Consider the following 20302-nt stretch of genomic DNA (forward strand, 5'->3'; position numbering starts at 1 on the left):
CGCGGGAGGGTCACGTGGTCCCCGGGGAGGGGGGCGGGGCTTGCGGAGGGGGCGGGGCTTGGGGTCCCGGTTTGGGGGGGGTCCCGGTTTGGAGTGGGGGTCTGGGGGGGGGGAGGGTCCCGGTTGGGGCGGTCCCGGTTGGGGCGGTCCCGCCCGGCCCCGGCGGCCCAGAGCCCCCAGCCCCCCCCGCCGCTGTCTCCGCCCTCCCCGGTGTCCCCGGCGGCGGCGGAGCGGCGCGGGGCGGCCCCGGCACAGCTCCCGGCACCGCCTCCCGCCCGGGGCCGCCCCGCCCGGGCCGCCGCCGCCGCCGGCTCCAGCACCGCGGAGAGCGCGGGCAGCACCGGGGACAGCGCCTGGGCACCGGCACCGGCACCGGCACCGGCACCGGGCCGCCCCCATGGCGCTGCTCCGCGTCCTCTGCCTCCTCGCCGCCCTCCGACGTAAGTGCGGCCGGGCACCGGCACCGGCACCGGCACCGGGGGAGGCGGGGAGGGGGCTGCACCGGGCCCCGGGACGCGCCGCGGCTCCGCGCAGCGCCGCGGCCCGGGGGAGGGGGGAGGGGGGGGGCTCCGGGCCGACGCCGACCCCCGGCCGGCCCCGCCATGCCGGCGGGAGGGGGCTGCCCCGCGGCACCGGGGCCGGGGCTGGGGGGGACCCCCCGGTGCTCCTGGCCCTGGGGGCAGCGGCACGGCCCCAGCCCTGCGCCTGCAGCCCTTGCACGCTCACCCCGTTACACCCTCATCCCACTGCGCTCACCCCATTTACACGCTCGCCCCACTGCACGCTCACCCCCATTGCACACTCACCCCGTTTACACCCCCACCCCGTTACACCCCCACCCCGTTACACCCCCACCCCATTACATTCACCCCATTTACACCCTCACCCCCTTACACCCCCACCCCCTTACACCCTCACCCCATACACCCCCACCCCACACAACCCCTCACACCCCTACCCCATACAACCCCCTTACACCCCCACCCCATTACACCCCCACCCCATACACCCCCACCCTATTACAATCACCCCCTTGCATGCACCCCATACACCCCCACCCCATACACCCTCACCCCCTCACCCCATTACACCCCCCCCACCCCATACACCCCCATTACACCCCCACCCTGTATGCCCCCACCCCATTGCGCTCACCCCATACACCCCCACCCCATTACGCCCCCACCCCGTTACACTCCTCACCCCATACACCCCCATTACACCCCCACCCTGTATGCCCCCACCCCATTACACTCACCCCATACACCCCAACCCCGTTACACCCCCACCCCATACACCCCCACCCCGTACACCCCCATTACACCCCCACCCTGTACACCCCCCACCCCATTACACTCACCCCATACACCCCAACCCCGTTACACCCCCACCCCATACACCCCCACCCCGTACACCCCCATTACACCCCCACCCTGTACGCCCCCACCCCATTACACTCACCCCATACACCCCAACCCCGTTACACCCCCACCCCATACACCCCCCACCCCATTACAATCACCCCCTTGCACGCACCCCATACACCCCCACCCCGCACACCCCCACCCCGCACACCCCCACCCCGTCGCGCCCCCACCCCGCCGCGCCCCCACCCCACACCCCGCGCCCCGCCGCCCGTCTCGCCCCGCAGGCGGCCTGGGCACGGACACGGAGGAGCGGCTGGTCGAGTACCTGCTGGACCCGGCGCGCTACAACAAGCTGATCCGCCCGGCCACCAACGGCTCGCAGCTGGTCACCGTGCAGCTCATGGTGTCGCTGGCGCAGCTCATCAGCGTGGTGAGTCGGGGGGCTCGGCCCCGGCCCCCGCCCGGCACCGGGCGACCCCGTAACCGGGCCCCTCTCTCCGCAGCACGAGCGGGAGCAGATCATGACCACCAACGTCTGGCTGACCCAGGTGAGGGACCTCCTGCCCCGGGACCCCCTGCCCCGGGACCCCTGCCCCAGGACTCCCTGAACCAGGACCCCCTGCCCCGGGACCCCTGAACCAGGACCCCCTGCACTGGGACCCCTGAACCAGGACCCCTGCCCCGGGGACCCCTGCCCTGGGACCCCCTGCACCGGGACTCCTGCCCCGGGACCCCTGCCCCGGGACCCCTGAACCAGGACCCCCTGCACTGGGACCCCTGAACCAGGACCCCTGCCCCGGGGACCCCTGCCCTGGGACCCCCTGCACTGGGACCCCTGCCCCGGGACTCCTGAACCAGGACCCCCTGAACCAGGACCCCCTGCCCCGGGACCCCCTGCCCTGGGACCCCTGAACCAGGACCCCCTGCACCGGGACCCCTGCCCCGGGACCCCCTGCCCTGGGACGCCTGAACCAGGACCCCCTGCACCGGGACCCCCTGCACTGGGACCCCCTGAACCAGGACCCTGTGAACCAGGGGCCCCTGCACCGGATCCCTGCACCCTGCCCCGGGACCCCCCCTTGCAGCCTTCCCCCTGGACCTCCATGCACCCTGATTTAGGACCCCCGTGCCCCCTGCCCTAGGACCCTCCCCATTTCCCTGCCATGGGACCCGCACCCCCCCTGCCTGGGGACCCTGTGCCCTTCCCTGGGACCCCCCTGATTAGAAACCCCTGTGCTCCCTGCCCTGGGACCCCCAGCCCCCCGGATTCTGGACCTCCATGTCCTCTTCCCTTGGACCCCCCTGTGCCCTGGGACCCCCCCCCCGTCTCCCGGGACCCCCTATGCCCCCTGCCTGCGGCGGGGCCGGGCTGAGCGTGGGTGCCGGCAGGAATGGGAGGACTACCGCCTCACCTGGAAGCCGGAGGACTTCGACAACATGAAGAAGGTCCGCCTGCCCTCCAAGCACATCTGGCTGCCTGACGTGGTGCTCTACAACAAGTAGGTGGTTGTTTTTTTTTGGGGGGGGGGGGCCGTGCACACCCCAACCCCGCCCGGGGCACGGGGTGGTGCCGCTGCACCACTGGGGCAGGGCCAGGGCTCACAGTGCATCCCTTTGCCCTAGCGCCGACGGGATGTACGAGGTGTCCTTCTACTCCAACGCGGTGATCTCCTACGACGGCAGCATCTTCTGGCTGCCGCCAGCCATCTACAAAAGCGCCTGCAAGATCGAGGTGAAGCACTTCCCCTTCGACCAGCAGAACTGCACCATGAAGTTCCGCTCCTGGACCTACGACCGCACGGAGATCGACCTGGTGCTGAAGAGCGAGGTGGCCAGCCTCGACGACTTCACGCCCAGCGGCGAGTGGGACATCGTGGCGCTGCCGGGGCGGCGCAACGAGAACCCCGATGACTCCACCTACGTGGACATCACCTACGACTTCATCATCCGGCGCAAGCCGCTCTTCTACACCATCAACCTCATCATCCCCTGCATCCTCATCACCTCCCTGGCCATCCTCGTCTTCTACCTCCCGTCCGACTGCGGCGAGAAGATGACGCTCTGCATCTCCGTCCTGCTCGCCCTCACCGTCTTCCTGCTGCTCATCTCCAAGATCGTGCCGCCCACCTCGCTGGATGTGCCGCTGGTGGGCAAGTACCTCATGTTCACCATGGTGCTGGTGACCTTCTCCATCGTCACCAGCGTCTGCGTGCTCAACGTGCACCACCGCTCGCCCACCACGCACACCATGCCGCCCTGGGTGCGCACCCTCTTCCTTCACAAGCTCCCGGCGCTGCTCTTCATGAAGCAGCCACGGCAGAACTGCGCGCGGCAGCGCCTGCGCCAGCGCCGACACACCCAGGAGCGCGCCGCCGCCACGCTCTTCCTCCGGGCCGGCGCCCGCGCCTGCGCCTGCTACGCCAACCCCGGGGCCGCCAAGGCCGAGGGGCTCAATGGCTACCGGGAGCGGCAGGGGCAGGCGCTGGCCCCCCCGGCCCCCTGCGGCTGCGGGTTGGAGGAGGCGGTGGAGGGCGTGCGCTTCATCGCCGACCACATGCGCAGCGAGGACGACGACCAGAGCGTGAGTTGGGGCAGGGCTGTGGGGTGCGTGTAGAGCTACGGGGTGTACGGAGGGCTGGGAGGTGCACGTGGGGCTGTGGGATACAGGCAGGGATATGGGGTGCACACGGGGCTGTGGGGTGCGCGCATGACCGTGGGGTGCGTGTGGTGCAGCGTGTGCGTGCTGGTGCCCGGCTGCACCTGGGGAAGGGCCGTGCACTCGTGCACACCACCACCAGCGACGTTCCCACCTGGCCACATCCCTGGGGCCCCTCGGGACCCCGTTCCTGGCCCCGACCCCGCTGCTGCAGCCCCTTCCCCAGGCCCAGCAGGATGCGGCTGCTCCAGCCCTGGATCCCGGGAGGGCTGACCCCGTGCAGCCGCCGCAGCAGCACCGTGAGGCTGCAGATTTCAGCGCAGGCGGTCCCGGCCGGGGCTGCTCAACCCCCAGCTCAGCTCAGCGGCGAGCTGAGTTTTCGGGGCTCAGCAGAGGGGCTGCCTCGGCAGGGCCCCGGGGCTGTGCCGCGGGCTGGCAGGCGGCCCCAGGAGCCGCAGTGCTGAGGGTGCAGATTCGGGGCTCTGCAGAGCAGCGAGGAGCTGAGCCCGTGGGGACACGGGCAGCGAGAGCAAAGCTGGTGCGAGGCAGCTCGACCTCGGGGGCTGACCGAGTTTCTCCCGGCCCCGTGCAGGTGAGCGAGGACTGGAAGTACGTGGCCATGGTCATCGACCGCCTCTTCTTGTGGATCTTCGTCTTCGTCTGCGTCTTCGGCACCGTCGGCATGTTCCTCCAGCCCCTCTTCCAGAACTACGCCACCAACTCCCTGCTGCAGCTCGGCCAGGGCACCCCCACCTCCAAATAGTGCCGGGGGCCGCCCGCCCTCCCCGCCAGCCCCCAAGTGCCGGGGGACAGCGGGGGACCGTGGGCTCCCTGCCCGTGCCCCACAGTGGAGCCAGGCGGGCAGGTCCTGGGGCTGGGCGCTGGGCTCCAGGCAGCCACTGCAAACCAATAAATACTCACACAGGAGGGGACTGCTTCGTTTTACTTTCATTTCATCCCGCACTGCTCCCCAGAGGTGCTGGCACAGGGCAGGTGAGGGAACAGGATGCGGGCAGGCCCCCCCCCCCCCCCAAGCCAGGTAAGAGGCTGGGGGGATGACGCGCTGGAAGAAGAAAACCAAAATTGCCAAGGGTTGGAGCGTAGTGGTGTGAAAACAGCTCCTGGGGAAGCGTCTGACTCCTTCCCACGTCCCCATTTTAGCACTGGGTGCTCCCAGCATCTCCCCTGGCGATGCCCAAACCAGGGTGAGGGGCCCGAGCCCTGCATCCCTCGGGGCTCCCTGGGGCTGCGCTGATGCAGCAGCACCGGGAGGAGGCTGAGGCTGCTCCGGCTCCCCGCAGTGAGTGCACTGGCAGCAGGACGCTATTTTTAGGTCCGACCTGGAGGCATGGACAGGGCAGCGAGCGCGGCAGCGGTGCCGCCATCCCCTGCAAAAACCCAGGCTCGGCCCACTGAAACCAAGAGCAGCCCTGAGACGAGCTGCAGTCGTGATTTATTTTCATTTTATTTTAAACGGTGCAGAGTTCGAGGCTGAGGGTCGCGGCACGGGGACAGCAGCCCCAGCTGGTCCTGCTGCAGCAGCGCTTCCCGGGCTGGCACTTGCAGGCAGGAATTGGCCTCATGGGGGAACATTTTAAATTGAGTGTTTTCTATAAATACCACTTATCCTCTGTGCAGCCAGGGAGCAAGGAGCAGACAGTGACCAGCAGCGCGTAGCTCTGGGGGAAGCCGCGCCCCAGAAAGGATTTAAAACCCAGACGTTTCACCCAGCCAGAGAAACCCCGGGCTGCTGGAGTCAATGCTCTTCAACCCCCTCCTCTCAGGGTGCTCCGTGGTACGTACAGGGCAAGAGCCCCACTTAACGCAGCAGGCTGGGGGTTTGTCATGCTTTGCCTCACCTTTGGGGTGCAGTTCTGGGGGAGCACAGGCCTGGAGGACAGAGGGAGCAGAGACCCCCACGACCCCGTGAGAGCCCAAGGGGGGGAGGAGCCCCCGTCCCCCAGCCACAGCACCCAGAGCTGCCAGCAGGATAACAGAGGGGGCACGCAGAGCGGAAGGGGCCCCAGCCCCAAAACCTCTTGGTTAAACTCACACCTGCCAGAGGTTTGTGCAGAAGATTCCTTTTCACATAGCCCCTTCCCCCCTCCACAAAAGCCCTCAGCTCTACCCAGGGATCCCTTTTTCAACCTGCAGCAATTCACACAGCTGTGGAACAGACCCAGTTAACAATACAGAAAATTTATTAAACAGGGAATGTTGTGCTGGCCATCTTGCAGAGATCAGTTCGTGTCCCAGCCCAGACGGGCTGCCAGTCACCATCCAACAGAGAGAACAAGAGACATGAAACCAGCCAGCTTTCTCAAAAGAGAGAATTTGCCTCAAAACCTGCCAGAGGGAGCTGCGGTGCACAGTGCAGTGCTCCAGGTTTGCAGTCCGAGAATCCCTCTGGTTTCTTGTGCCTTCTTTTAAAAAAGAGAAGATGTGAACATAAAAGCAAATAGAGACTGAGCCTGCCCCAGCTTAAAAAAAATACAACAAATTTCATGCATGTTTTAAAAGAGAAAGGGCAGGGTCTCAGAGTAACAGGAGCAAAGAGAAGGCAGCCAGGCCTACAGGGGAAACTGCTGCATACTACTGACTCCATTTCAAAAAGGATGGACGCGTACACCCATGCTCCCACCTGCGCACTCAGCCACACACCCACAGGGAATCTCATTATGCATCAAGGAAAGAGAAATTATCTTCCTCTTGGGGTTTGCGGATCCAACTGCCATAGCCCATCTCTTCCAGCACACTGAAGAAGCACTGCTTAGCTTCTTGGTACGACGTGGCTGCCTCCTTAGCTTCTGAGTACACCAAGAGCTTCTGCAAGTCTTTGCAGTTGTTCTTGGCACATAACTGCTGGAAGAGGGCAAACGTTTTCCTCTTCGACACACGAGACACCTCCAGCTTCGGTCTGAGAGAAAAAGGCAGCCATGAAAGACATGACAGAGAGAGAAGCAGGAGCAGGGGACACAGGGAACAACCTCACAATCGGATGCCTGCAAGATCTGGCTCAGTGAAACTGGTGTAGGGCCTGGGCTGGGCAGTGTTTGTTCTGCTTCAAGAGCACTGGCTCGAATCAGTTCAAAATTCTTCTCCCCACACATGATACTGTAACTGCCCGGAGCATACTGGTTCTTCATGGCTGCGCCCCTCTCCCCCCAAACAGAAAATCAGCAGGAGAGGCTCCTCTTACCCATCTACTTTCCCTTTTGTGCCATCCAAGACTTCAACTTCGCTTTCATCAGCAAGACACCAGTTCACCGAAGACTCCTTCGTCTTGCCCGTCTGCCTTGCAGAGTCGTATACGCTGACTCGCCCAACCTGCATTGTCAGAGGTAAAGGAGGGTTTCGTGAAGCGTTAAAATCCCAGCTACCCCACTGCTGTTCCTTTTGGGAAGTGATCGCGCTAGGGCTGATCTCATCTGGGGCAAGCGAAATCTGAGGCGTTTCTGTTCCCTGTAGAGAGGGGCTCAGCTTGTCCCACGCGCTAGGTTCTTACCAAGCTGAAGGCTACATGAAGGCTACAGGGGCAACCCTTGGTCTCCTCTCTCCCAGTAACCCACAGACACTGGGGGAACAACACGAAGAGGGCTGGTTTACTGGTCACTAGCCTCCTGACCCTGGCTGCAGGCACTCTGCCAGGTGACACCCCTGCAGGGGCCTCAGTGAGGTCCAAGCCCACGGGCAGAGGTGGAAGACAGAAGGGAAATAAGGAGGTGTCAGGGCCACAGTACCTCAGGGTGGTTGATGTGATACGGAGCCTGGAGCTTCTTCTGCAGCACGTCCCCATCTCGCACCATGCGGCAGCAGATTGCACGCGTCAAATGGCCCTGGCTGTACAAGTAACCTGTGAAGATACACGTGAAGGCATTAGGAAACAGGAAACTGCACAGGTAACGGAGAAGGCAAACACTGACAACCACAGCACTTCCCACAACCTACAGAAAGCTGGCAGCCACAGGGATCAGCAAGAGTGACCTCCTCATTGCTACACGTCCCCTAGATGTGTAAGATGAAGATTTCTAGACTGCGACATTTACCACCAGACACATGCAGGCAATTTTTGTCTCACCCTCCTAGATCACATGTGCCTTCTAAAAATCGAGAACCCTGGAGAAAAACTCACTCCACCTACTACATAAAATCCACAAACTCCCTTTATGCTTCAAAACAGAAGAGCTCTGCCAAGAATGACGTTTCAGTCTGTTACTCCTACAGCCTCCACAAACGAGCTTTTCCACCCCTGTGGGAGGGAGGTTATTTGTCAGTGCAGCCCATTTCTAAGCAGCAGGGCAGCACAGCTGCCCCCCAACCCAGAAAGAACCGGTGGGTCTCATACCAAGCGTAACAGAGCTGAGATAAACTGGCTCTATGAAGTGTGACAGCAACGCTCCTTGCAAACCGAGTACATTCCAGCGTAAGATTTTGTCACTGCAGGACATGGTGCGCAGCCTCTCCCCATGCTGGATCCCATCCCAAGTTGGCACAATGTCACTCGACTTCACGGGAATGGTACCTTCCCCTGCACAAGGGAAGAAGAAAGCTTTTCTGTAGAGTCAGATATTCAATAAACCTCAAAACCCCATCAACAGCTGTACAGGAAGTTATCTTCTACACAAAGGCACCGAACGATCTCTGAAGTCAGCCTGGCTCCGCCATGCAGGGAGCAAACACACTCACCGTTCTCCACCTTGGTCCGCAGCTTGCCTTGCTTGGGGTTCTCAAAGAGAGGCTGATGCTGGGCTTGCCCCACCACGCTCGTCTGATCGCTGCAGGATTTATCAAAGAGTGCCCCGTCCCCACAAGGCGCTGTGCTAGAAAAGAAATGCTTCCCAGGTTAGAACCAGGTTGCAGAAAGCTGCCGAGGCCAGCGGTGCAGCAGCAACACAGGTCATTGCCTGTACAACCCCATACAGACCTGACATAGAGGTGAAAGGTGACATTGCTCTTTATTTTGAGTCTCTTCTTCCCCGCTGGCTCAAAAATGCTCTCTTTTGCAGAAGAAGGATTAGACGGGTCATACTTCATCAGCTCACTATAGAGAAACCTGAAAATAACAGCAGCATACCATCAAAAGGCTGCTTTGCTCCTCTAACAAGGAGTACCTCAGCCCAACCACTGCCACAAACTGAGGACGCTGCTCCTCATCCTGCCACACACGAGAGCAAAGACCAGGAGTCATGGCGGGGAATACCTGGAAGCCAACCTACAGCATTTGACACTCCAGACAAGGCATGAAATAAAGCAGATTTCTTGCAATGCAGAAGACATGTAGTAGAAAATAAGTATTCTGTCAGGTAAGCAGACAGAAGCACTGGAAGGGGAGAGAAAGGAGCCTGGCTGGCTCTGCTCTGCTGCTTGCACGCATCTGATCCAAGCGTGAAGACAACTTCAAGGTTGGTAACCTAGCACCTTCAGTCAGCACCAAGTTCACATTAACAGTAAACGGCCCCAAAGGCAGCTGAACACAAGCAGAATTGTTAGCACAACCCCACGATCCATTTACAGCGGCTGGGTCTTTTATGGCTGCTTCTGTCTGGGAACAGATTAAAAACCTTGAGGTCTCCAACATGCTGTCAGGGACTAAAGAAAAACTGCGGCTTCACAGAGATTCCTCAAATAAAACCTGTGCAGGCACTTTGCAAGGAGAGGTGGAGCCCACCATTCTCATCTCTGATAGGCTTTGCTGTGCCAAAGCAGCCCAGCAGCCACAGCTGTCAAAATTAATAGCAGAGACAGACAGTAAGCAAGAGCGCAACGCTCTGATTTTACAGCTTGCTGGGGAGCAGCCCTCAACACCTTCCAGCGCCGAGGAAGACAGATCCTAACAGCAGCAGACAAAGGCTTTACAAAATCAGCTGGCTTCGCGGTTCGTAACTGGAAGGGCAGACAATTATAAAAGGCTTGCCCAACTGCATCTCACTTCAGTTTAAGAAAAGAAAAAGCGCCATGCTGAATGTTTATACAAAGATGAGAACAATTGCGCTGTTTGGTTTGGGGAAAGCCCCTCCCAACTAATGCAAAAGGATTTCTCACTTCTCAACACGAACACGTTTGACAAATTTTCCTGAAGCTTTCTACACCTGGGTCCAGAAAGGCTGCAGCAGGATCTGGCGGGCAGATTCCCCGGCACTCTGCCTCTGACAGAAAGCTGGGCTCAGACTGAAACCACGCTTTGCGTGCTGGCCAAGCAGCCTCTGCAGGATGCTTTATTTTAAGTACATCCAAAGCAGCCCTTGGGCTCTTGGCAGGTTTCCAGTTCGGTACTAATTTGGGACCATTCAGGCATGGCCCTTTCTTATCAGAAATAATATCCCTCTGTTTAACAACACATGGGTAAACAGCGGTGTTAAAGGATCACGGCTACCTCCGAAGGAACCATCACGGCTACATCCCTTTAGGATGGGGTGAGCACCTTTTGGCAGGCACCTCTCCCTCTCCTTTGGGTTTCCCCTTGTCTCACCTCACAAAACCTCTTCGAGAAATGATTTCCGCATGACAGTCATTCACAGTCTCCCCCTTCAAGCTCAGTTCTTCTCCTTTCACACATCGATTACCTGAAGAAAAAAAAAAGAAAACACGTCACAAAGTCAACACACAGCTTCACAGAAGAAGGGAGGGTTTTGAAGGTTTTATCTCACCTGAAGTTTTACTTCTCTGGGCTTCTGAGCAGCAGCACCCTGACTATTAGATCATTATCCTGATCCAGGCAGTTAGGAAAATAAGGGACAAAGTACACGCTACTTTAGGGATAGTGAAGGCTTAAATTGCCACAGTTTTAGGGCAGTGTCCCTTCAAAACCCTCTGTGCTTTTCAACTAACCACTCTGGGTGGAAGCATAGCAGCTAACTAGAAAGGGGACTAAGGTATACAAAGCTGTGAAAAACTGGGGGATCTTGTTCTATACAACGCAGGAATCCACGCTCTGATGGATGCGCACAGACTAGCACAGAGCAATGCAAGCAAAGATTAAGAGCAATACAGCTGAAGGCACAATCACTTTGTTCTCTCCCTCTAACTAAATCACTTGTGACACTACGCAAGCCCTGGCAGCATTTCTTGCCCTCTCTGAAGAAACCTACAGCAATTCCCTAGTCATAGCTGACAGGGAAGAGCAGGGGGTTCAGAGATCAGCTCATGCTGGAAGAAGCTGTCCATACCTGTTCCGATGCTGACCACAACTCCCAGGTCGTTGTTTCCCCTCCGCATGATGATGGCAGCCAGGATCTTCCGCCCAAGCAGGCTGTGCTGGATGCGAGCAGTGAGGGCATTGAAGCACTGGTGGCTCAGCATGGCCAGCTGATCGTGGAGGGTACTGCCACTTACAGGGAGCTGGAACGGGGACGCAGACCAGGATTGCTAAGAGACCACAAACAGGTCAGTGAACAAAACAGCTCGAGCAGCAGCAGCTAGCCTGAAACACAGCTATCCAAGCAGAAGGCAGGGACACAGAAAACACAGACCATAGGGAACGCAATTTTGGGCTGAGCACGCGGAGAGTATCAAGGGGTGGGTGAGGTTCTTTTGGTTATTTCTGGGGAAATACTCTCCAATGCGCTGAGCTCCGCTTTAAGTGCATCATCAACAGACAGCAGCAAGCTGTCCTCCTGGCAGCGAGCTAAACGGGCTGAGGAGTGGCCTCCTGGGATTGCCGGGGGAACCCCATTGCAAAGGAACAAAACCAATCTTGCCCGTTCCCAGAGACTCAGCCAAGGAAATCTGTTACTGGTTTCGCAGGAATTCCTTCTCTGGCTGCCTGTTGGGAGACTGCACAGTCACTCCGTCTCAAACGGGCACTTGCCTCCTCTAGCACTGCTGACTGCCACATCGTCCCTGATGGATTTTCTATTTACAGACACAGCTGCTACACTCAGCTGTGCAGCTGGGAATGCAGCTTTTAAGACACCACAAAACTCAAGTGCGATTTAAAGAAGCACAGGTTTGGGACAGCCATCCTGACACAAACAGGGCTTTGTTCTTATCTGATACACGACTTTTTGAGCTGACAGAATTTTTAGTGTACTATGAAGGAATGCAGAATGGAATTATTTGAATCAAAGAACAAAAACGAGCACGTTCCTGCTCCACCACAGGAGCATATTTTAGCAGCTTGTGGAAGTATCTGAGGATAATGTAGCCCTACAGCAGGCACCATCATGAGGGAAGAGAACGTCTATGCCCTGAGGAAACATCTAACCCATTTTAGGAGAGCATCAGCTTATCTACACCTTCAGAGAACAACGATCTCACAGTTGCTCTTGAAGGCATTTTTCTGCTGGACTGAACAGCACAGGACAGGCAGGGCTAAAAAAGCAGCCCCAGCCTTGGAGGAAGAGGATGTTACCTCTGTGATGTTGATTCCCTCCATGCGCTCAGCCTTCTCCGTTTCCCCGATCAGGACTCTGAGCGCTGCGTCAGCTGCCTCCTGCTTGCCCTGTTTTTTACTGTGTGCAGTTACAGCTGGGAACCAGCGGCCTCCAACCTTCGCCTGATAGACAAACCTGTAAAGACAGCAGTGCACTTCTGAGAACCTCAGAGACCCCTGGATTTCAGTCTGCTTTTATATCTCAGCGTAGAAAAGAGCAGAGAGGAGGTAGCTTATCGTTGTCTGGACACGAGGTTTGGCGGAGGCAGCAGCACGGCCTGTTGCCACCTTTAACTGCATCAGGAACTTTGTCCTGAAGAACGGATAGAGAACACAACAGCAAAAACGCACAGTTTCCTCCCGGAGGGATGCAGCTACTTACTTTGGGTCGTGGGGAGGTCCCGACTGGTCGATGAGTTTGAACTCTGCAGCAAAGCCATTAGAGCGGGCGTACTCCAGCAGGCCGCTGACAGGGTTGACGTTCAGGTATTTGATGAGCTCCCCAACACCCTTCGCTTTTGCTGCCTTGGATTCATCCGGAGCGATGACCTGTGCTCCACAGCCGCGCGTGGACTGCTCACCCTGGGGCTTCACGACAGGCTAGAGCAGAGTTAGACAGGAGAAGGCTGTTAAATACAGAACAGCTGGTGTTACTGCAGGACAAAGCAAACCTCTGCTAGAGCCAGAACATGACTTTGTGGGGTGAAATCCAATGGAACACAAAACAAAGGGGAAATACGACAAACAAAATACTTGGGTCTCATAAAGCAGCTCTTTGTACCTGTTCCGGTGAGACACGTGGCACAGGCTCTCCAGAAAGAATCTTCATGGCAACTTCTGCTGCCATTTGCTTTGCTCCCTTCTTGCTGTTTCCTACCACAGCAGGGAAAATTTGGTCACCCATTTTCACACAGTAGCTGAACCTGACAGGACATTATAGCATACGGAGAGTGTTAAGCATAGATGTTGCAGTCTGTTTATTATCCCCTTCTCCCAGCTCAAATTAAATCCTTCTGCATTCTCTCTTATTTAAGTCTACCACGATGGCCTCAAACAGTTTAAAATGCCAGTCCAGCACTACCGGGTACGGTACAAGACTAGAAGCTGCTCCTGGTTTGGTAGAACAAACAGCATCCTTTTTCTCTGAGAAAAGGCATTACTTTTGGTCTCTTTCTGGAGGCAGATGTCTTGGAGAAGCCATTCCCAGACTCCTGGGATAAGAGAAGCACTCAGCTAGGTCAGCGATGACCCCGGGAACGTGGGTAGCATGCTGAACAGCAAGGATATTAAAGAAAGGGTTTCTATCCTCCCCAGAGCTGACAACGACATGCCATACCTAGGATCATGAGGTGGGCCATCCTGAGAGAGCAGCTGGAATTCAATCGTGTTCCCTGATTTTTGTCCGTATTCCATTAATATGCTGATGGGGTGCTTCCCGGGAAGCATGTTCAGTTGAGCTGGCGCAGACGATGACTCTGGCTCTGAATGCAAAGGCTACAGCAAGAAACCAATTTCAGACCGAGCACTGTTTGACCAGACTTACAAATAGAAGACAAGACTCACCAGTTCTGATTCAGAACTGTTGGATGGAATCGGCTCTTCACATTTAATTCCATCGGGCCTTCCGTTCTCTGCTTCTTGCATCAGCACCTTCATAGCATTAGCTGCTGCCTCCTGCTTAGCAAGCTTTTTGCTCCCTGCTTCTGCTGGTGGGAATCGGCGCCCGCTGATCACTGCCTGGAACTTAAATCTTCGAAAGAAAAAGAAAAAAACAAGCAAGGTAAACCAAGAGGCAAACCCACAGTATTCTCAGAGCAAGCAGCTCCCCTTGGGATTCAAGTGAGAAGGAACAGCTAGCTGCCACGTGCAGAAAGGACAAAAATATCAGGGATGCCAAGAGCTCTGCATCTGGGCCTTGCTTCATAGCATTTCCAGAGCTGTTCACGAGACGTACAGCAGCTCTAGATTTCGTTCTGAAAGTAAAGGATGAATTGTCTCGTTCCACAGTTGCCAAGCCCGAGAAGTGCAATGGCTGTACGCAAATAACAGCTCGGTTACGTCTCCTGCACACGGAGGAAGCTTAAAAGCAGCCTGCAGTTCCATCTGCACCTGGTCATTCAGGGTCATCTGTCCCTCCGGTGTTTTCCCTGACTACCCAAAGTGCTCCTGAACCACCCAGTGCATTCGCACCACCTCAGAGAGGTGCTGCCGCACGTAAACCTCTTGCCTTCCATGCTTTTGTCTCCCTCCTCCTTGTGAGCGCTACACGGCTTTTCTCCTGGCCTCCAGCTCCGTGCAGAGGAAACCTGCTTCCAGAAAAAAGGGGTCAAGTGGGATCTGGAGATGGGTTGTGGGGCTGAATCCATTCAGATCGCCCCTTACAAAAAAAAGCCTGGGACTCTGTCTTTAGAAATTAGGCCAATTTTCCTGTCTAGCGAGTCTATTGACATACCCCAGTGTGGCACATACGTACTTTTCATCGTCTCACTGGTGCTCAGGAACAGCCACAATTTAGCAAGTGGAGGCAGGACTCCAGAAACTGACTCCACGAACCGTAGCGTCACGCCACGCTCTGCTCGCACGGCATCCACTCTGACCTGCCGCACCACAGGGATGTTCCGAGCGGGTTCACCTCATCTAACCCGAGATATCCACGCCCAAGGGCTTTGTTTGGGGCTCCCTTTATACCACTTCCACAGAGAGAACATCTCGACCGCCTTTGGATAAGTGAGAGGTACCCCCGAAATGCCAGTTTTACTCTCTGCAATCTGAAAGTGATGAACTCCGGGCTGCCTGGGGTTAAATTTTAGTGTTTTGTTGTTTTTTTTAAGCTGCTACAAGGAATCAGCTAGGCTAATCAGTCCCAAATGAAGTAAACATTAATGAGCAGGCCCTTCAGGGCAAGGCTGAGGTGAAGTTGGTTCAGGCTAGTTTAAACAAAGAGCTCAGGGAAGCTAGGAAATCTTCTTACCGTGGCTCGTGAGAGGGCCCGCTCTGCTCCAGCATGTCAAACTCACAGTGCTGGGAGGTGTACTGGGAATATTCGGTAAGGCCACTCACTGGGTTCTTCTCCTGACAAGCCATTAGTTTCTCGACAGGCGTACACGGGAAACCAGTGTCAAACTGGGCGGCGTAACTGGGGGAAGCCTGGGAGTTCATGATGGACTCCGACTCCTCAGGCTGCTTGTTGATAGTGTTCAGGTTGTCTGGGATGTCATCCGAAGCCCACCTGCCATTTTCAGAGCTGTCGTAGGTACTGAAGCTAGAAAAGACGGGCTTGGTGTCCTCCGGCACGGCTGCTTCTGTGTCACTGTCACTGCTCTGACCAGTCTGTCCCAGAGGCTGCTGTCCGTTCTCTATACTCGATCCTGCCGCTGGCGAAGCTACAGCCACGGTCATCTCCCGGGGGTCTGGAGGAACGGAGGAAGATGGCAAACTCGACCCAGGTGTGGGATCTGCTCTTCTGGTTGCTGCGCTGCCCTTCAGCCGCATCTGCATCCGCTCGCGTTTCCTGTCCGTCAGGGACCACCGTGGAGGGTTCGAGTTTTCCTTGTGGACATCGCCCAGCTTCTCCAGGGCGCTGAGAAAGGCGTTAACGTCCTTGGCCTTCGAAAAGCCAATGTTTTTGGCAAGGTTGAGCGCCGTCGTTTCTGCCACTCCGAACAAGTAGTTGCAGATTTTGTCCTTTGTCTCAGCCATTGTGGGGCTGATGTCTCTCGAGCCGGCCGCGCTCCTCTCCCCTCTGCTCTCAGAAGCCGAGGCTGCGCTGCCCCCCCCGTGCTCCGGAGGGTTTCTTTCTCTCCCCGCGCTTGGGCTGGCAATCCTCCACAGTGGCGGCGTCTCTTCACCTTTGTGCAGTTTGCCTTCTTTGAGGAGCTTGTACAAAACACGATTGACTTCTTTCTTTCGGGTTTTAAGCTTCCGTGCAAGATCATAAACCGTACAAGTCTTCCCCACCCCAAGCTGCCTGAAGATATTCAGAATTTCCTGTTCATGGTTCTGCCCAGCAAGAGACAGTCGCTGGAAATTCAGACTTATGGTGTCAGAATCTCTCCCCCAGTTCTCCTGACCGTGGTACTGAGGAGGGTGACAATGCGATGAAGTTTCCACCCGCAGGCACTTGTTGGAGAACCTATGGCATCCCGCTCTGCTGCGCCTGGCTTGCCATCTCCCTGCAGGAGCCGGTGCCACAGCCTGCCAGCCTCCGGCGCGCGGTTCCTTGTACGATCGCAGCTCCTGAATTAAACAGACTTCGCTGTCCTGCCCTTCTAGGAACTGCTGTCGTGAAAAGGCGTCCGGGTTAGTTTCCTGTGGGGTATGGGGGCGGTGAAAGAAACCTGGATTAGCGCCGGAGTAGTTAGGTCTTGAACCGGTAAAATACGAGCCTTTGCCTCGAGCGGTGCCTCTGTTCATAGCGCACTGCTGGAGCGCGAGGGGGAACCGGGCTGCCTTCGCAGGGGTAGAAGAGAAGCCGTGGGTCGCTCGGCGTTCTCCAGTCCTGAACAGGAACCTGCTAGGAGGGGGAAAAACAGGACTTCAAAACCCAGTTACACAATTACAGGCTTCCAGAAAGTCAGTCCGAACAGCCTCCCTGCTACCGAGACATCTGAGGCGTCTTCGCCTTGCCAAGCCTCCCTGCTTTCCACAGGGTTTAAATTATTCACGTAGGCACAAATGGCAAATTCTGTCTGCCCAGCACAAAAGCCAGCAGTTGGGAATCACACGTGAAGCTACCCCCGAGAAAACAGCTTAAAAAAAAGAGCGACCCTCTCTTCTTTCGGGGCTGAATTTCAAGCCGGCTGCGCAGAGGCTGGTTGCCTTTTGGCGACGCCTTCTGTCAAAGGCTCAGCGGGCGCCTGCAGAACACAAGCAGCTTTCACTTGGCTGCCCTCAGGGAGGCAAGAATCACAGCTCTGTTGTGCAGAGAAACAGCGGCACGAGGAGGTGAAGCAGCTGGCACAGGACAGAGCAGAGCTGCAACGGGCTCAGAGCAGTTTTTAGACTCGTGGCCTGAAGTCTGACACCCTAAATGTACTTTCCTTCCTGGACGTGACCTACAGAAGTAAAGCATCGCACCGCAAGAGGAGTAAAGTGATAACATACAGAGAAATCGGATAGGCGCGTGCTTTCTAACGGTATGAAAGGTATTTTGGGACTGCGGCCCCAATTTCACTCGCATCTCTGACAGCTGGGCCATCCCCCTGTGCTACAGGGCATAGGTCTAAGCTTTTTACACGCTTTTTAAAGAAAACAAACCAAGCACAGGATAAAATCTAGCCCTTCCACCACGGCTGCTTGTGAACCAAGCGGCTAAAAACATGCAATGATACCCTCCTACCTCCTTCTCGGTGACACCCAAGTCACCTATCTTCACCTATGTGGCTAAGCCTTTCCTTGGAAAACTAACTTCGTGGAGAAAGTTCCCCTCCTTCGTAAAGAGGCCTTTGTGAGAGTTCTGCAGCCACGTGGTGCGAGCTTTGATGGGTGAAACGCAGGAGCTGGCAGTTACACGGTGAAAAGGAGAGAAGGAGGTGGGCTGCGCGCGGGGTAACTCATTCCTAAAGTCACCTAAAGGCAGAGTAACAGCAAAACGCACAGAACCAAGTACAGCCCAAGGTCGCCGGGAGGTTCACTCTTTAAACAGGGAGGTGAACAACCCCTGCCTGCACCCAGGCACCACCACAGGGACTTGTTCCACCCCCCGGGAACAACACGGGCTCCACGGGAGGTGAGCCCCGCGCCGGAGGCAGGGCTGGCAGGAAGGAAGGGGGGGTTAAAGGTTTATCCCCACGCTGAAGGCTCTTACCTCGCTCCTGTCCATAAGCTCCCGCACGCGCCACTTACTCTGTCAGCAAGAGCAGCACAAGCGAGGCCCGACCGGGCAGAGCGCAGGCAGCACCGGGCCCCACCGGGCACCCCCGCAAGATGGCCGCGAGCTCCCTTTCGGTTTCGGTTCCCGCACCCTCCCCGCCCCGCCGGGGGCGGGCGGCGCCGAGGCTCGGCCCCGTGCCCGGGACGGCGGCGGGGAAAGGACGCGGGGGGGGGGGGCGCAGGCAGGGCCCGGGGCTGGGCAGCGATCGGGGAGCGGCTCCCGGCGGGAGCCTCGGCCCGGCCGCCAGCACCGGGGCTCCCCCGGTTGTACCGGGGGCTGCGGGACCCCCGGCCCCTGACGGCCGCCGCTCCGCGGGGCGGTTCCCCTTGGAACTCGGGACGGCTCCGTGTCCGTCGCGTGCGGCCTCCGGGACACCGGGAGGGGAACGGGGGGGGGGGTGGGCGGGGGGCGAGCCGGGGCCTCGGGCCGTACCGGGCAGCCCCGGGCCGTACCGAGCAGCTCACGGGGCAGCACGGCCCGCCTCCCCGAGCCCCCCCAGCCCCGGGACTCCCGGTGCCGAGCCCCCCCCGCGCCCCGCCGCCCCCTCACCCCCTCCGCCGCCCCCCTTACCCCCTCCGCCGCCGTTGGCGCCGCGGCGGGCGCACGGTGATGACGCAGCCGAGCCCCGCCTGCGCCTGCGCGGAGCGCCCCGAGGCCGCGCGGCCGCCATCTTCCTTCAGGGCACAGCGCTTCAGGGCCCGCTTTCGGGCAGGGCAACGCATCGCCGCGGCGTGGCCGAGGCCCGGGCACGACACCCGAGGGCTCGGCCGGGCCGCTCCGCCGGGGGGGGTGGGGCGCTGCGGGGGTACCTCGTGGCGGGGGGCGGCGGCGGCGGCTCCGGCTTCATCCCGGGGAGCCGCGGGAGCGGCCGCCTCAGGCCTGGGCCCGCACGTGCCCGGCACGGCGCATGCGCCATAGCCCCGCCGCGGGGCCGCGCATGCGCGCTGCGCACGGCCCGCGTGCCCTGAGGGTTTCGGGGCCGGGGGGGTGCGAGCCCTGGGGGGGGGCGAGCCCTGGGGGGGGGGGGGGGCCGGCCCCACAGCCCCCCATGACCCCAAGGCCCCCCCCAAATCCTGCAGCCCCCTGGTGCCCCCCCTCCCCCAGGCTCCGCCATCCCCAAATCAGCACCCCAAAGCCGCCCCCCCCCCCCCCCCCCCAGCCCCGCGCCCCCCATCCTCCATCACGGGGACAGCCTCGGCCCCCACACGGCCTCCCCCTCACGGGCACCCCCCCCGCAGATCACACCCGGCACGGAGCAGCTCGTCCCCGTACGCGGCCGTGTGTCAGCCGCCGTCCAGCAGCGAGATGCGGGCAGCGAGATGGTGCCCGTGGGGGGGGGGGGGGAGGCAGGAACCCCCCCCCCCCCCCTCCCAGCAGGTTGCACATCTCGTCCCGGAGGCTGCGGGCACGCCAGGCAGCGTGCGCGTGGGTGTGCACACTCGTGGGGGTGTGCCTGGTGGGGGGGGTGTACGCAGGGGGACAGCGGGCACCTCCGGGGCTGGCAGAGCGGGAGCCCCCGACTCGTGTGTCCGGGAGCCCCGAGGGAAGGGCTGGGGAGCGGCTTAGGGGGGCACCCACGAGCGTCTGCCCTCAAAGCGTCTGCCCACCAGGGACCAGAGCACCCGAGGACGTGGATGAGCTCCTCAGAGGACCCCAGCCTCTGCCAGGCCCAACGAGGTCGCTGCTCGGGGTGGGGATCGCACACCCACGGGGCTGCTTCCCCGCGGCTTCACGAAGGCATTTAAGTGAGCCTGGGAGTGCTGCAGGCACGCAGGAGCTGTGAGTCAGGCCCCAGAATTGTCAGGCTCAGCTATTGCTCATGTTTGGTGACGTTTTTGTGAAGCTCAGGTTGAGGGTTGTTTAGGTTCCCTTCCCTTCCCCTTCCCTTCCCCTTCCCTTCCCCTTCCCTTCCCCTTCCCTTCCCCTTCCCTTCCCCTTCCCCTCCCCTTCCCTTCCCCTTCCCTTCCCCTTCCCCTTCCCCTTCCCCTTCCCTTCCCTTCCCTTCCCTTCCCTTCCCTTCCCTTCCCTTCCCTTCC

The 20302-nt window shown here is 59.1% G+C and overlaps 2 protein-coding genes across 8 annotated transcripts; one reads left to right on the forward strand and one right to left on the reverse strand.

Annotated features, from left to right (window-relative positions):
* The first annotated feature begins 260 nt into the window (after positions 1–260).
* On the forward strand, positions 261–4950 carry CHRNB2 (cholinergic receptor nicotinic beta 2 subunit). The gene is made up of 6 exons (XM_040538743.1): positions 261–440; positions 1652–1797; positions 1871–1915; positions 2757–2866; positions 2991–3948; positions 4616–4950. The coding sequence occupies exons 1-6, from the start codon at positions 398–400 to the stop codon at positions 4784–4786; spliced, it is 1473 nt and encodes a 490-aa protein (XP_040394677.1). The 5' UTR covers positions 261–397; the 3' UTR covers positions 4787–4950.
* A 1256-nt stretch (positions 4951–6206) lies between these two features.
* On the reverse strand, positions 6207–19158 carry ADAR (adenosine deaminase RNA specific). 7 transcript variants are annotated; one of them, XM_040538685.1, is made up of 15 exons: positions 18837–19158; positions 15366–16907; positions 13958–14144; positions 13731–13888; positions 13176–13317; positions 12777–12994; positions 12374–12530; positions 11190–11388; positions 10493–10586; positions 8948–9076; positions 8710–8843; positions 8369–8551; positions 7764–7876; positions 7223–7350; positions 6207–6940 (listed from the first exon to the last, which is right to left on the reverse strand). In XM_040538685.1, the coding sequence occupies exons 1-15, from the start codon at positions 18986–18988 to the stop codon at positions 6700–6702; spliced, it is 3777 nt and encodes a 1258-aa protein (XP_040394619.1). In that variant the 5' UTR covers positions 18989–19158; the 3' UTR covers positions 6207–6699. The 7 variants fall into 7 exon arrangements, with proteins under 7 accessions (XP_040394619.1, XP_040394622.1, XP_040394620.1 ...); XM_040538688.1 differs by having other exon boundaries at positions 11190–11361; positions 15366–16904; positions 18837–19152; XM_040538686.1 differs by having other exon boundaries at positions 15366–16904; positions 18837–19152.
* Between the last annotated feature and the right edge of the window lie 1144 nt (positions 19159–20302).

Source organism: Cygnus olor, chromosome 28, assembly GCF_009769625.2.
Source record: "Cygnus olor isolate bCygOlo1 chromosome 28, bCygOlo1.pri.v2, whole genome shotgun sequence".
Taxonomy (NCBI): domain Eukaryota; kingdom Metazoa; phylum Chordata; class Aves; order Anseriformes; family Anatidae; genus Cygnus; species Cygnus olor.

What these genes read in the sequence shown, in the direction of transcription:
- CHRNB2 (XM_040538743.1), top strand. Translation starts at nt 398, where the DNA reads ATGGCGCTGCTCCGCGTCCTCTGCCTCCTCGCCGCCCTCCGAC. An exon ending in CCAACGTCTGGCTGACCCAG is followed by an intron (nt 1,916 to 2,756) that starts GTGAGGGACCTC and finishes GGGTGCCGGCAG; the next exon opens with GAATGGGAGGACTACCGCCT. An exon ending in GACGTGGTGCTCTACAACAA is followed by an intron (nt 2,867 to 2,990) that starts GTAGGTGGTTGT and finishes CCTTTGCCCTAG; the next exon opens with CGCCGACGGGATGTACGAGG.
- ADAR (XM_040538685.1), bottom strand. Translation starts at nt 18,988, where the DNA reads ATGCGTTGCCCTGCCCGAAAGCGGGCCCTGAAGCGCTGTGCCCTGAAG. An exon ending in GGGCCCTCTCACGAGCCACG is followed by an intron (nt 14,145 to 15,365) that starts GTAAGAAGATTT and finishes TTTCTTTCGAAG; the next exon opens with ATTTAAGTTCCAGGCAGTGA. An exon ending in TCTCGAAGAGGTTTTGTGAG is followed by an intron (nt 9,077 to 10,492) that starts GTGAGACAAGGG and finishes TGTTATTTTCAG; the next exon opens with GTTTCTCTATAGTGAGCTGA.